This window comes from Panthera onca, chromosome B3 (genome assembly GCF_046562875.1).
Source record: "Panthera onca isolate mPanOnc1 chromosome B3, mPanOnc1 haplotype 2, whole genome shotgun sequence".
In the NCBI taxonomy this organism is placed as follows: Eukaryota; Metazoa; Chordata; class Mammalia; order Carnivora; family Felidae; genus Panthera; species Panthera onca.
In genome coordinates this window covers 106,391,623-106,405,989 of record NC_138344.1, presented here as the reverse complement: position 1 = coordinate 106,405,989, position 14,367 = coordinate 106,391,623, and the positions used below count along the sequence as shown (strand labels likewise).

The following is a 14,367-nucleotide window of genomic DNA, read 5'->3' as shown; positions in this document are numbered from 1 at the left end:
GCGCTTCCACTTGTCTTAAATACACACCCCACTCCCTGCAGAGACGCCGTTCTCTGAGCACCGAGGACCGACCTCTTTCCGGCGCAGTCGCGGCCTGGTTGCCGCCTCGCTGCTGTGGTTTAAACGCACTGTTGGATACAGGCTGCGGCCAGACCCCCTCCCCCTGGGCTCTAAGCCACCCTCACCAGTGACCCTGGGAGCCCCACGCAGGTGCTTCTGCTACAACACACCTCGAGTCCCGAAGGGCAGCAACACCCTACAACCACCCATTCACACGCGAATGCAACCGATACACGGGGCACATGCTCTGAGTTTCTGGCAGGTTTTGCATCTGTAGGTCATCAGATTCCACATTGTATTTATTTGCACATGTTAGACAGTCACGTGATTCTGTCACAGGGGACCTCCTACGACCTCCAGCGAGGTTTAAGGAACTAAAGATTTTTCAAAATCTGGAGGATAATCAGAAACGTAACAGCTGTTTCTGTTAAGAGTTAGAGATCAACTGAACCTAATTGAAACTGCACATGCAGGCGGCCACAATCCAGTTTAGCTAGCTGGCCTACGGAAAACCGACCCACGCTGTTTGCAGACGCCGGGATAGAATGACAAACCCTAGGCGGCCAATGAATCAGAACTGGGAGCAGTACATCACCAGCACGAGTTCCCATTGGCTGGGGTGCCTTTCCCTTTCTTGTCAGAGGCTTAACCTGTTCAGGGATTTGACCTATACCACATTTGCTGGAAGAGAAGTTTAAAAGCAAGATCCGCGTTTTTAAAAGATGCTCTTGTATATACAAAGAAAAACCAAATAGTTCAGTGTAGGAGGCAGGTACTTTAAAAAGAACACCTGAAAATATTAACCAAATTGTGTTCTGGCCAATAAAAAGGTTAGTAGGTGATGAGTCCTATCCGTTTTTATCTGAGGAACTCACTGTAGCAATTTTTACATTGCTGCTTACTATCTCCTAAAACCACTTTGCCCCACACCTCCTAGATCAAAAAGCAATCTATTTTTTCTTTTTGTCATTCAACGAACACTTAGCTGTTTTTGAAGCTGTGAAAGGCATTTCCAATTTTTTCTACATGACTTTTTTTGAGGAAGTTTCTGTTCCTTTCACGTTTAGGCCTGGAACCTGACAACAGGATAAAACAGTATCACCAAATAGTCCCTGGGAGGCCCATTCTTCAAGGAACCCAAAAGTCACTCTACCCAATATCTATGGTGTTCGAATTTCTTAGAATAAGATGACAATGGATCTTTTCCAGGTATACAACGTGAAAATAAAATTCACTTATGCATTTGGTCCCAGTATCATCTGAGGACACATTTCCTAATTGCTTCTCCATACACTTGCCAAAAAAAAAAAAAAAAAAAAGGAAATTAGATCAAAGATCTTTGAAACTGTTCTGTATTGAAATCCTTAATACTTCAGACAAGTAACAGCATGATTTGCATGCTAGTGGACTCATTACCATTCTGAAACTGAAAAGCCCATGTGGCAACCACCATTTGAAGTGCCCTTGGAAAACAAATTTTCTTATTCATAAGGCAGAGCCCGGACAGCCAATGGCAGTAGTGGACCACAGTGAACTTGAAGGGCTTTCCTATCTTTCTGCTTCCTTCGTTCAGGCTCCCATATCTTTCTTCTCTCTGTTCTACACTTGGAGGAGAATCTGGGTCAATTATAGCAGAAGAGGCAGAAAAATAGAAAATATGAGCATAAAGAGATTTTGAAGAAGGCTGCACAGTGTACCACAGACTGCTGATAAAGTTGTACCTTCCTACTATTTCTTATTTCTGGATACAGCCTGCAGGGACATTTTGGTATGAACTAGGAAACTCATGGTTTATAAGCTAACATTATAAAGTTTGGAACAAAGATATCTTAGTATTGTCTGAATAAATATGCTCAATCTTATAATATCCCCCTCCTTATTATTATACTAAATATTATGTTTCCTAAATATGCTATGGGCAAAACCCAACTATTTAGAACGGAGGAAAGGACATTGAAAAAAGAGAGTTAAAAGTTTTCTTTTTGTTTGAACTACAAGGCTTTGCTTGGGCCTCCTACACATATTTGGGATGTTCATAGTGAGTTTCTGTGAAACATCAGTGAGCATATATTCCCATAATTGTTTTTTAGTAATTTTTATAGGTACAACACAATCCTACTCTGCGTCAGAAATCTGTTTACATTACAATTACCAAAGAGGAAGGTTTTCTGAAAGATTGGCTTTCAAGTCCTGAATTTAACTGTATGTGATTGGCCTAGTAATTGGGAGGCATGCGGTGAGGATGGGGGTGGGGGCCGAGGTGAGGAGTCTGAAGCTCAATCTGGTTAACAATAACACTCTCTCTTCTTTCCCTCCACAATCGTAATTTAAAGTGAAGGTTAAATCACTTGTTCCCAAATTACTATTGTGAATCCACCCAGGAGAGTCACCCATGAGACATCCTGGCTTGGGCCTCTCAAAATAAGGGTCGCCCTTTAAGTGACCCCTCTAGGAAGCACCTGAGAATTCCCCTCGCCTCAGCCATCCATCCTTTCCCACTGAAGTCAGTCACTCACTACTCAAGAGTCACAAAGTCAAGCAGAATGAGATCCAACTCTTCCTCCTCCACCTTCATTACCTGTTCCGTGTTTCTTTCTCACATATATCCTCTTCATATGTCTTCCTCTTCTCTCTTTTCTCATCACTCTTCTCCCTTTCTTCTGTTCTTTTTTGATCCCCTTTGCCCTTCTTTTCCCCATTCTTCTCTTCTCACTTTTTCTTATCTTAGCCCGAATTACAGCCTCTGCTACGCACTTCCTCCTGAAGCAGTACAAATCAGTGGATAGAGCCCCTAAACTAATTTTGTTGGTGGGGGGTGTACCCCCCACCCTGGTCCTATTTTCTCCATCGTCCCCCTCCCCTTGCACCATGTCAAGTCATGAAACACTTAGGTCTTTAAAGGACTGTCACAGAATGAGAAGGATTAGAGAATCCTGCCCTGTGTGACATCACTGAGGCAGCTCCATTAGGGTGGAGCAGACTGGAGCCAGCAGTCTTGTGTTGCCACTGTGACTCCTCCTAGGCCTTTTGAGGGAAGTGCAGGCCACCATGAACACCACAGGCCAAGCCTTGGAGAGTCTTTAGAGGAGGCTATCACCTCCAGAGAACTGTATATGGCCACAGCTCCACAACATTGGTGTGGATCCTTTCAGACAAATTCATTTGTTCAACAGATAGTTATGGTATGCTAGGCTGGAAGTAGATAAGGATATGAATGGGCAAAGTCCTAGCCCTCAAAGATCTGATATTATAATCAGGGATATAGACACAAAAGCAAACAAATAAGGAAATTAAGATTGTGATCAGTGCTATGAAGAAAACAGATTGGGGAGATGATTTGAAACAGGTCTTCAGAGAAGACCTTTGTAAGAAGGTAGCATTTGAGCTAAAGGATGAAGAGGAGTTAACTTTGCAAAGAATCAGGGGAAAGCTTTCTTGGCAGAGGGGTCAGCATAGGCAAAGGGCCTGATGTGGGAAGACTCTGGCAGAAAAGTTGTCTACAGGCCAAAGAGAAGTTCAGCAAGCGTAAGGTATACATTTTTTATAAAGGCAATCAAGTTTAGAATTTCAACTTGGGATATTTGGGATACTTAATCAAATTCACGTAGAAACCACCTTCAGCAGAGGGGCATGATCCATACAAAATAACTTAGTGAATTTGTGTGGCCCCAAAAGGAAAGCAGCTTGAAAAATCAAAATTACAAAATCAAAAGATCTTTATTCAATAATTAAAAATAAGAAGCATTCTATACCCCCAGGGAGAGATCCCCTCAGACAATCCAACAACAGCTAGAAATGAGTAAAAAAGAATCTCTTTTCTCCCAATATAGATAGCTACTCTCAGTAAGTGAAGACTAGCAAAAATTTGGACTTCTCAGAAACAGTTTTTCTGGGTTTACTGTCTATGGTAGGCATTACAGAGGATCTCAAACCATATCTTTGAAAGCTGCAACACATTTTGCATCCTTTTTTTTTTTTTCATGTTTATTTTTGAGAGAACACACATGCGAGCAGAGAGAATCCCGAGCAGGATCTCTACACTGTCAGCACAGAGGCTGATGTGGGGGTTTGAACTCACAAACCATGAGATCATGACCTAAGCCAAAATTAAGAGTCAGATGCTTAACCATCTGAGCCACCAAGGTGCCCCCCTCCCTCCATTTTGTATCCTTACTGATGGTGGCCTGGTTGAACACCAGTGATGAAATGACAAGCATAATAAAGACTTTTTTCTGTATCTGGCTCTGCAGTTTTCAAAGCACTCTCACTTAGACCAACCAGTTTAATCCTCACAACATCCCTTGTGCGTAGGCAGGGCAAGGACTGTTGTTCTCATCCTTTTCCATAGGAGAAAACGAAGTGTCCAGTAGCAGCAATACAGGGGCACCAGAAGTAATGGCTGGTACCCAGATTTTCCCCTGCATCCTACAGATCATCTCTAGCTTTTACATGCCAGTAATAAAGGCAGCAAGGAGACTCAGTGGAAAGTGAGTCAACAGCGGTGTGTGGAGCTGGCTTATACTAGCATTGAGAGCACACTTAGATTTTCAAGGAGTTTGCCAGTAGTTTGTTAAATAAAGCCACTATTAAAAATTAAATTATATAAAACTTCAAAGTAAATAAAATTTAAGCAAAGATAATGTGTATTAAAAACTCACCACTTCCAAATTATTTTAATATAGCTTATTATTATCTGTGCTCTTGAGGTTACCTGTCTTGTGTCTGTGTGGTGAAAATTCTCTGTAATGTGTTACTGCACATCTCTTCTCACTGCTCTATTCAGTGACTTCACTTTAGTGGCTTGAAATTGGCTAGGAAAGGAGTATTTACACCATGGAAATCAGCAAGTGCCACCATTCAGGACTTAACTTATCACTTTGTTGATTGTCTAGACTTAAGTGACAGAGAAACTGTCAATGCAGATTAAACTTTAAAAAGCATGTTGTGGGCACCTGGGCAGCTCACTTGGTTAAGTGTCTGGCTCTTGATTTCAGCTCAGGTCATGATCTCATGGATTGTGAGATTGAGCTCCATGTGGGGCTCTGAGCTGGGAGTAGAACACTCTTAAGGTTCTCTCTTAAGGGTCTCCCTCTGTCCCTCCCCTGATTGTGTGTGGGAGCATTCTCTCTCTCACTCAGTAACTAACTAACTAACTAATAAATAAATAAATAAATAAATAAATAAATAAAGACAAATACAAAGCATATTATGTCTATAGCTGTTACATGGTGACTGGTACACAACATCCAGTTCTGTACTAGAGCTACTCAGATCATTGACAAAGTAAGTCCCCATACACGTTTGCTGTTTCAGTTTTATCTTAAATATTAACCAACAGGCATGTCAGAACTACATTTGGAAAAGCTGATTGTTACACATTTACCAGCATTCCACGGGTTCTCATCCACTGTGCCAACTGGGCCACTTACTGGCTCTGTGACCTTAAGCAAGTCATTTAAATTATTAGCCTCAATTTCATTCTCCATGTTCAAACCCCTTGGACATGGCAGGGATTTAGGGATGCTGACCCCTTGTACAGTTGAGAATCTGCCTATAACTTTTGATTCACCAAAAACTCAACTAATAGCCTACAGTTGATCAGAAGCCTTACCGATAACACAAAACACATATTAACACATAGTTTGTATATTATATATATTATATACTGTATCATTACAATAAGCCAGAGAAAAGAAAATGTTAGTAAGAAAATCGTAAGGAAGGGGAAATACATTTATAGTACTGTACTGTAAAAATTCTGCGAAAAAGTGGACACACGCAGTTCAATCCCGTGTTGTTCAAAGGTCAAGTACACTTCTTCTCGTTGTATTGTAAGATTTAGAATAGATGAGGCACCCTTGACCACCATGTCCTTTTTCCTTCCCACTGGTAGATCCTTCTCCCACTACAGTTTGTGTATGGATAATGCTCTCTCAGTCTGTCTTGTAGTCTAGAGCACAGTGTCCCAATCTATGTGCCAGCACACACTGGTATGTAGTGAACGGGTTAGAGATGTGACACAGTATTGATCCCTTATGCCTTTGGAATATTCCAGTAAGGGTCAACTACTGAAACCTGAGACTGTCTTGTCTGGCCACAAGCAACCTCACTCAGGTACCCCTGTATGTCATAAAAACCATAATCTTCCAGGGCACCTGGGTGGCTCAGTCGGTTAATATCCGACTTCGGCTCAGGTCATGATCTCACGGTTTGTGAACTTGAGCCCTGTATTGGGCTCTGCACTGACAGCTCAGAGCCTGGAGCCTGCTTCAGATTCTGTCTGTCTGTCTGTCTCTCTCTCTCTCTGCCCCTCCCTTACTCACACTCTGTCTCTGTCTCTGTCTCTCTCTCTAAAATAAACATTAAAAAAATAAAAAAAATAAGTAAAACATTAAAACAAACAAACCATTATCTTTCTTATTTGTGTCATGATGTGAAAAAATTGGGAAGCACTGGCTTAAGGCATGGGTATGTGATGCAATTCTAACCAACGGAACCCAGGGAAAAGGCTTGGGAGATGGATCTGGGAAAGATTACTCTCCCTAATAATAAGAGTCACCCAAGAGAAAATGCCTTCTTCAACCATAAGCTGTTACGTTTATGTCTGAGCCTGGAACTTCTGAGCCATCTTGCAAAGAACCAGTGTAACAGGGAGGAGGTGAATGATGACAAAGGTTGGGTCCTGCACATTGTTGAGCCATTGAGCTCTCCCTGCAATTGCCTACCTTGGGAATCTATTTGGGGACAGGGGTGGATAATAAATATTTCTCATTGTTTAAGCCACTCTAATTTTTGTATTCAGTTATTTGTAGTTAAGAGCAGCTCAATACTGCAGAAGACCTGGACATCCTTGACACCTAGTAAGTACTTAATAAGGTGCTTGCTACCAAAATACATCCTTTGCCTTTAGAAAAGCTACAAGATGAGATGTATACTTATCTTATTCTTTAATAGTTGAAGGATTTGTTCAGTATGTTGATTCATTTTTCATCTCTTTCTTGTTTCATAAAAGTGTTTCTAATTGGGTAGTAAAAGCAGTAATTGAAAAGTTAAGTCATTTAAAGCTTGAGAGGGATTGATGCAGAGATGTTGCTATGCCTTTTCTTGAAAGCTCTAGACAAACTAGAGCTTTATTTCTTAGAGTTTTGCTTCCAATTGTCACCAATTCCATTCTCCTGCTCTTTCCATTCAAGGAAAACTTCTCTCTTCCCTTCGTGGAAGACTCTCTCCTTTCTTTTTGGCTGATTATTTATAAAACCCACTTAATAAGATAAAAGCCAGCATAACGGCCTTTGACCCCCACTCAGGGGGTCCTTGGAGAACATTCTCAACCTGTTATTGGTACAAACATGGCAGAGGCCTCTTTGTAGAGAAGCAGCCCGTAGAAGGAAGAATTCAGATTAGCATCAGAGACTGAAAACTCTAGGGGTGCCTGGGTGGCTCAGTCTTCAACTTTGGCTTAGGTCACGATCTTGCAGTTTGTGAGTTCTAGCCCCACGTCAGGCTCTGTGCATGAAAAAAAAAAAAGAGATAGAGATAGAGAGAGACATACAGAGAAAGAGGGAGAGAGAGAGAGAGAGAGAGAGAGAGAGAGAGAGAGAGAGAACTCTAGAGTCTATGGTAGAGGCCAGACAGATCCATAAGTGTGAGATCAGGCTGGGTATGACCCAACAGACCATGGTGAAAACTGTGGAGGAGGAGAGCATATTTATTCATTTTGAAGATATTCAAAACAATCATTTTTAAATACTTTAAACATATTAGAGCCAAAGAGGATATCCCAAAGTCTATCTCTGCTCTATCTTGTGGACAAGTTATTAACCTCTCTTAGTCTTGGTTTCTTCATCAGGACATGGAATAATCGCCTTGCAGAAACAGATGAGATCTTGCACAGAAAGAACCTACCACATTGCCTGATACCATGGTGTGCAGACACACAAGAAAATGTAACTGTTACTTTAAAGCACATAATGTGATATTTTTAATAATAATACATTGTAAATGATTTGACACCTGTTGTGCAATATTTTATCTCTTCCATAGGCCTAGTTAGGTTCATATAGACTTGTCCCTTGCAGGGCTAAAACTGTTCTCTTGAAGGCTTGTTTTGACTTCTAGCCCTTTGGCTTACTGAGGCCTGCTGGAGTGTTCTGCCAATCCCACCACTGCTGACCCTTTTTATGTGAGTTTCACTTCATGTCATCTATACCAGAGGTAACCATTTGGTTCCGAACCTAAACCCTGGATTGTTCTTCTTATATTGCTTTAAAAGACTGACTCCAAACCCTAGATTTTATGTATGTGTGTGTGTGTGTGTGTGTGTGTGTGTGTGTGTATGAAACTATATATGTTATATATATAAAACTATATGTATATATATAGAATATATAACATATATTATGTTATTTGTAATTTTTATACTATAGACTTGAGTCACCATGCATTTTATTTAATCAATAGATATTGAGTACCTTGAAAATGCCAGCTACTGCTCTAGAGGCTAGGGATCTTTTTTTTTTTTTTCGACTGAACCCCCAGGCACCCACCTAGAGGGATCTTATGGTGAAGAGGAGGGGCAGTTTTCATAGACCTTACTTGGGATTAATAGAAAACAAACAAGATCATTACAGAGGAATAAATAATGGATGTGGAGCAAAGTATGATGTAGGCAAGTAGTATGGGAGAGGGGGCAAAGGAGAGGTTACTTTATACCAATTGGTGAAAGAAATCCTGTTAGAGGAGGTGGCAGCTGGGCAGGCCTGAATCACAGAGGAAGCCACCATGTAAAAATCTAAGGGAAGACTCAAGCAAGAGCAAAGGCCCTGGGGTGGGGGTGATCTTGACATGTCAAGGAACAGACAGAACTCAGGGATGTCTGGGGCACAGTCAAGGCGGGAAAGAGTGCTATGTAGTCAGGGTACCTATAGGCCACAGTTAAGGATTTTGATTTTATTTTAAGTGTGATGGAAAACCGCTGGAGGTTTTTATGCAGGGGGATGATGTGATCTGATTTGCGTTTTGCTCTGGTTGCAATATGGAGAAGAGATTTTAGAAAAGCAAAAGTGGAAGTAGAAAAATCCTTTCATGTCAGTTTCATAAATCCTTAAAGAGGAAGTGAAATTAGTTTCAGCTTTAAATGGCATAGAATGATTACATTTTGGTGATAGGAATATGGTCTTTTAGAGAGCTCTTGTTACTGGAGCTTATGTTTTCATTTTCTGAGAACTATACTTAGATATTTTTGCCAATGACTCATCATGTAACCTTTCTTGGTAAGTATAGTGAAATGTTGCAAGAAGTACCTTGTAGGAAAGGCCAAATTAAGAGTAGGTAAGACAGACACCCATTTAAGTGGTTCAATTTCAGGTGAATACTTAGTGCCCTCAAAAATATTCTCCAAGAACCTCATTACCCTCTCTCTCTCCCCTTGATACTTTCCCAACACACATCTGAAGGCTGAAGACTAAAATTCGACTAATTATTTATACCTTGTGCTATCCAGTGAGAATGATAGTTTAGGTGTCCTTACCTATGGCGGACATTTACATCTTAATATGAAAGTTTTTAGATCTTTTGAATAGTCAAATTTTAATACTTGGGAAGCAAGTTCCATGGACATGCATTAGTGGGATAGGGGAAAAGAAATTTACAAAGGAATTTGGCAAAGACCTCAATAAAATTAAAGATGAATTCTACTTCTTCCATAGCCATACCTAGTTTCAGTCTTGCTCATGGACCAATGAAAGAAATACAAACACTTCACATGCTTAATCTTATTTACTACAGTTTTCTTCCTTTAATTTAATGGTCATATATAGGTAGTTTTCAAAGTAAACCTAGAATAGGCCCTTGGAAAAGAATCATGACTAATTTTACGCTTAATAATCTTATAACTTGTACATTATAGATACCCAAGAAATATTTCATAATAAAAATTATTATGTCTATTATATTACAATTGTAGAATCTGTAGTCTCTGCATTGATGACCAAACAACAATTTCTGCCTATAGTGCCAAATTCAGCCTGTGCACTAGATGGTATAAATCATAAGCATCTACTACTGGGAAAATAATCCATCATTCCAAACTAAGTACAGATGAAGATCCTATGTGTCAAATCCATTAAAAATGGAAAAGGATGCAAATAATAGTTGATGTAATGTAGCGCAAACCTCCAATTTACCAGACTCTGATATATGTCATATCCATTCTATTAGAAATACCTGTTAGAAATAATTTGTTATTTAAATTATATTTTATAGAAATCATAAGTTCTTGAAATAAATATTTAATAAAATATGTGAATGAATCTTTAGTTCTAAAGAGCCACATGTACGTGTCCTGGGGAGGGGTCAGTAAAATTACTGACCTTTATCCAAGTAGGCAAGACATACAAAACTCTTTTGTGTTGTCAATCACAACAAAAGCATGGAAAGGTTAAAGGGAACAATGTGAGTACTTGAAACATGGGATGCCAAAAAAAAATCTTGGCCTGATATAAAATACCAGTGATTTATATGGCCTGGTGAGTCATGTGTATCATATCTGGGTTATGTACCCATAAACATTGCCTTAAAGGCAGTTAGACTATTTGGATTGTCATCACTAAAGTCATCATCACATGTCAGTCCTGCGTGAATTCAAAAGCAAAAGCTAAAATACAGAAACACATGGAACTGATAACAAATAAAATTTCTGCTTCCTACGCCTAGATTCCCAAAAGCAATGTTACAAAAGGGTGTTTAAAAGTCCATGATATGCTCTTTGTAATTCTATCTAAGTTGGATTAGATACATCCTTTTTGGTTATTAATATTTGTCTGAAGGCTGTTAAGGACAAGAACTTTCACTGACTGGATAAAATGCTCTAGAAGACATAAATCACAACCCCCACACCTATGGAAAGAATTGTTAGTCAAACACCAAGTTCAAAATAAAAAACACAGTATGTGTCAAATCCCATTAAACATAGCAAGAGATAAAAATAATGACTACCATTTATTGGGCACTTCCTTTTTTGCTAGAATCTTTATCTCTGCACTATCTAATTGAATCTCAACAATATTCCTTCAAGGTAGCTGTCATTACTGTATTTCACAGATGAGAAATGGAAGCTCAGAAGGCTTAAGTCACTTGTCCAAATTCACAGAGCAAGTGAGTGGATAGAATGTGAATCCCATGTGACTCCAACTTTTGCTGTTTTTTATAACATGAAACTACAGTTTAAAATATAATCTTGGCATCTATTAAGACATCAGGTTATACAAGGACCCTCTGGCCTGGGGAATCAGAACCCAGGGTTTCAGTCTTGGCTCTGATGCTATGCCACCAAGTGCAACTTAGGCAAGTCATTTCATCTTTTTTGAATTTCAAATTTTCACATATGTAAAAGGAAGGTGTTGAATCAAATAATCTTTACAGTTCCTTCCATCTTTAACATTCCACTACTCTAGCAATGAAATTGGAACTGGACTCTGGAATTGGGCTTCTATCTCTTCCATATTCTGGTAACAGTAATGCACATTTCTTAAGAAGGAACTGCTTCTTCCTCACAGTATAATTCCTTTATTTGACCCCAGAATCTGGTGAAGGGTTGGACACATGACCTACGTGGACAAATTGGAGTAAATCCTAGGAATTGTTTGGGAGTCCTTAGAGGAAAGCCATCCTGTTCCTCTATGATTGTTAGCAGGAAGAATGATGAGAGTTTAGAGCTTCTAGGGGCATGTACAGAGATAGCCCCTTCTCTGGATTGTTTAGTTTCTAGAGGCAATGAATTCTCTGTTTTGTTAAACTGATTTAAATGGGAATTTTCTCTGGCTCCTAGAGTCACAATAGGGCTACTCCTTGAAGGATAGGTTGGATTTGCATTTGGAGGGGACTTTTCAGAGGGGAAAGTTTTGAGATGGGCATGACTGTCTTAACTGGATTGGAAGCTAAGTGTGAAGAGGCAATTAGATACCAGGAATGAAAAGTATGAGACTGAATTGTCAAAGACATTGTAAGCCTCCGGGAGGACTTTAGCCTTGGACAGTTAGGTCAGATTTTATTTTTCAAAAAAGACCCTTATCAGGGGCACCTGGGTGGCTCAGTTGGTTAAGCATCCAACTTTGCTCGGGTCATGATCTCGTGGTTCATGGGTTTGAGCTCTGCATCAGACTCTGTGCTGACAGTGGGGAGCCTGCTTGGGATATTTTCTCTCTCTCTCTCTCTCTCTCTCTCTCTCTCTCTCCCCCTCTCAAAATAAATACCCCCCTCCAAAAGGACCTTTATCATATTTCTAGGTCTAGGTCTACCTCTCCTCTTCCAAACCTTGCCATTCTTCCATCAAAAGATGGGAGACAATTTATATCTTTTCCCATTGATCTTAGGTAAGTCTTTATTTTTTCTATTTTTATTTATTTTTTATGTTTATTTATTTTTGAGAGAGAGAGAGACAGAGCGTGAGTGGGGTGTTGCAGGATTTTTTACCACAATACCCAGGATTCATTGTCTCGCTGCTTCAAAGAATGAAGAGGTGGACACGAAATGAGCAGTAGGCAAAAGTTTATTAAGAGTATAAGATTAAAGGGGCGCCTGGGTGGCGCAGTCGGTTGGGCGTCCGACTTCAGCCAGGTCACGATCTCGCGGTCGGTGAGTTCGAGCCCCGCGTCAGGCTCTGGGCTGATGGCTCGGAGCCTGGAGCCTGTTTCCGATTCTGTGTCTCCCTCTCTCTCTGCCCCTCCCCCGTTCATGCTCTGTCTCTCTCTGTCTCTCTCTGTCCCAAAAATAAAAATAAAAAGCGTTGAAAAAAAAATTAAAAAAAAAAAAAAAAGAGTATAAGATTAAAAAGGAAGAATAGTAGGAAAGCTCTCTGTATAGAAAGGGCACATTCAAAAGTGAATGCCCAAGACTATAGGCAAGGGTCCTTGCTTTATAAGGTTCTGGTCAGCCCCCCTTGTTCCTTCTCAGGATCCACCCTTATTGCCTTGATAGCTCTAAGTGCTGGGCTGTCCATTCCTGATTGGCTCATTTTCATTGTATGAGGAGTGGTCTATGGCCACACTTAGGTCTTTCTCAAATTCCTGAGGGAAACCTGAGGGGGAGTAGGTGGGATCTGTTACATTCTTAAGAGGAACCTTAAGCCTGAGGGAGTTTGGTGTGGTCCAACACTCCCAGCATTGTTCCAAAATATGTGTTTTTTCCCCACCCAGGGACCTCAGGTTCTAATCCTTCCCTCTCTGCCTATTTTATCCTCTTTTCCTATTACAGGGAGAGGGGCAAACAGAGAAGGAGACATAGAATCTGAAGCAGGCTCCAAGTTCTGAGCTGTCAGCACAGAGCCCAATGCAGGGCCTGAACTCACAAACTGTGAGATCATGACCTGAGCCAAAGTCAGATACTTAACCGACTGAGCCACCCAGGCACCCCTGATCTTAGGTAAGTCTTTAAAACTGCCTCAACCAATAGAATATGATTGACACAACACCGCATCACTCCCACAGCTAGGTCTTAAAAGGCAATATGGTTTCCATATGGTTTTCTCTCTTTCAGAACATTTGCCCTTGAAACCATACTACCATGTTGTGAGTAGAAGCCATGTGTAGGTGTTTTAGTTGACAACCTGTGCAATAAAGAATTTGGCCTTTCTCCCCAGTTCCTGGGAAGCAGCCCTTAAAACCTTGGAATGTCCCAAGTGATAGGAGTATCTTTGTTATTCATCCTGTTCCCTGATAGTTTATGCTGATAGGCTGACTAATGTGGGACCTTAGGTAATTCAAACAAATGTGATGACTCAAGATAGAAGATGCCTATGCCTGAAAGACCAGTCATGTGACTAGAAGTTTGGGGTTTTGAATTGGGTGATATTAACCCAACTTATGAGATGGGGGTGGGGGTGGGGGTGCGCCAGCTGGAGACTGAGTCACATGGTCAGCGATTTAGTCAATTATGTCTATGTAATGGAACCCTAATTAAAACTCTGGACACTGTGGGGCACCTGGGTAGCTCTGTCGGTTAAGCATCCAACTTTGGCTCAGGTCATGAACTTTCAGTTCGTGATTTCGCGTCCCCCATCAGGCTCTGTGCTGACAGCTCAGAGCCTGGAACCTGCTTCCAAATCTGTGTCTCCCTCGCTCTCTGCCCCTCCCCCGCTGGCGCTCTGTCTCTCTGTCTCTCTGTCTCTCTCTCTCTCTCAAAAATAAATAAAAACTTAACAAAAATAAAAACACAACACAAAACAAAAAAAACCTCAGGACACTGAAGTTTGGGTAAGCTTCCATGGTGGACAATATTCTGTATATTATCATATATCGATGTGCTAGGAGA

The 14,367-nt window shown here is 40.6% G+C and overlaps 1 protein-coding gene across 2 annotated transcripts in view; it reads right to left on the bottom strand.

The window, feature by feature from the left end:
* The window catches only part of PPM1A (protein phosphatase, Mg2+/Mn2+ dependent 1A), a 50,350-nt gene extending 47,404 nt beyond the window's left edge, over positions 1-2,946 (bottom strand). Inside the window, exon 1 of one of the 2 annotated variants that reach the window (XM_060619960.3) lies at positions 2,639-2,946. In XM_060619960.3, coding sequence (XP_060475943.1) covers positions 2,639-2,930 — 292 coding nt within the window. In that variant the 5' untranslated portion in view covers positions 2,931-2,946. Of the gene's footprint in view, positions 1-1,046; positions 1,137-2,638 lie in introns of those variants that run through there. The other variant, XM_078448189.2, reaches the window with a different exon arrangement.
* Positions 2,947-14,367: the final 11,421 nt, after the last annotated feature.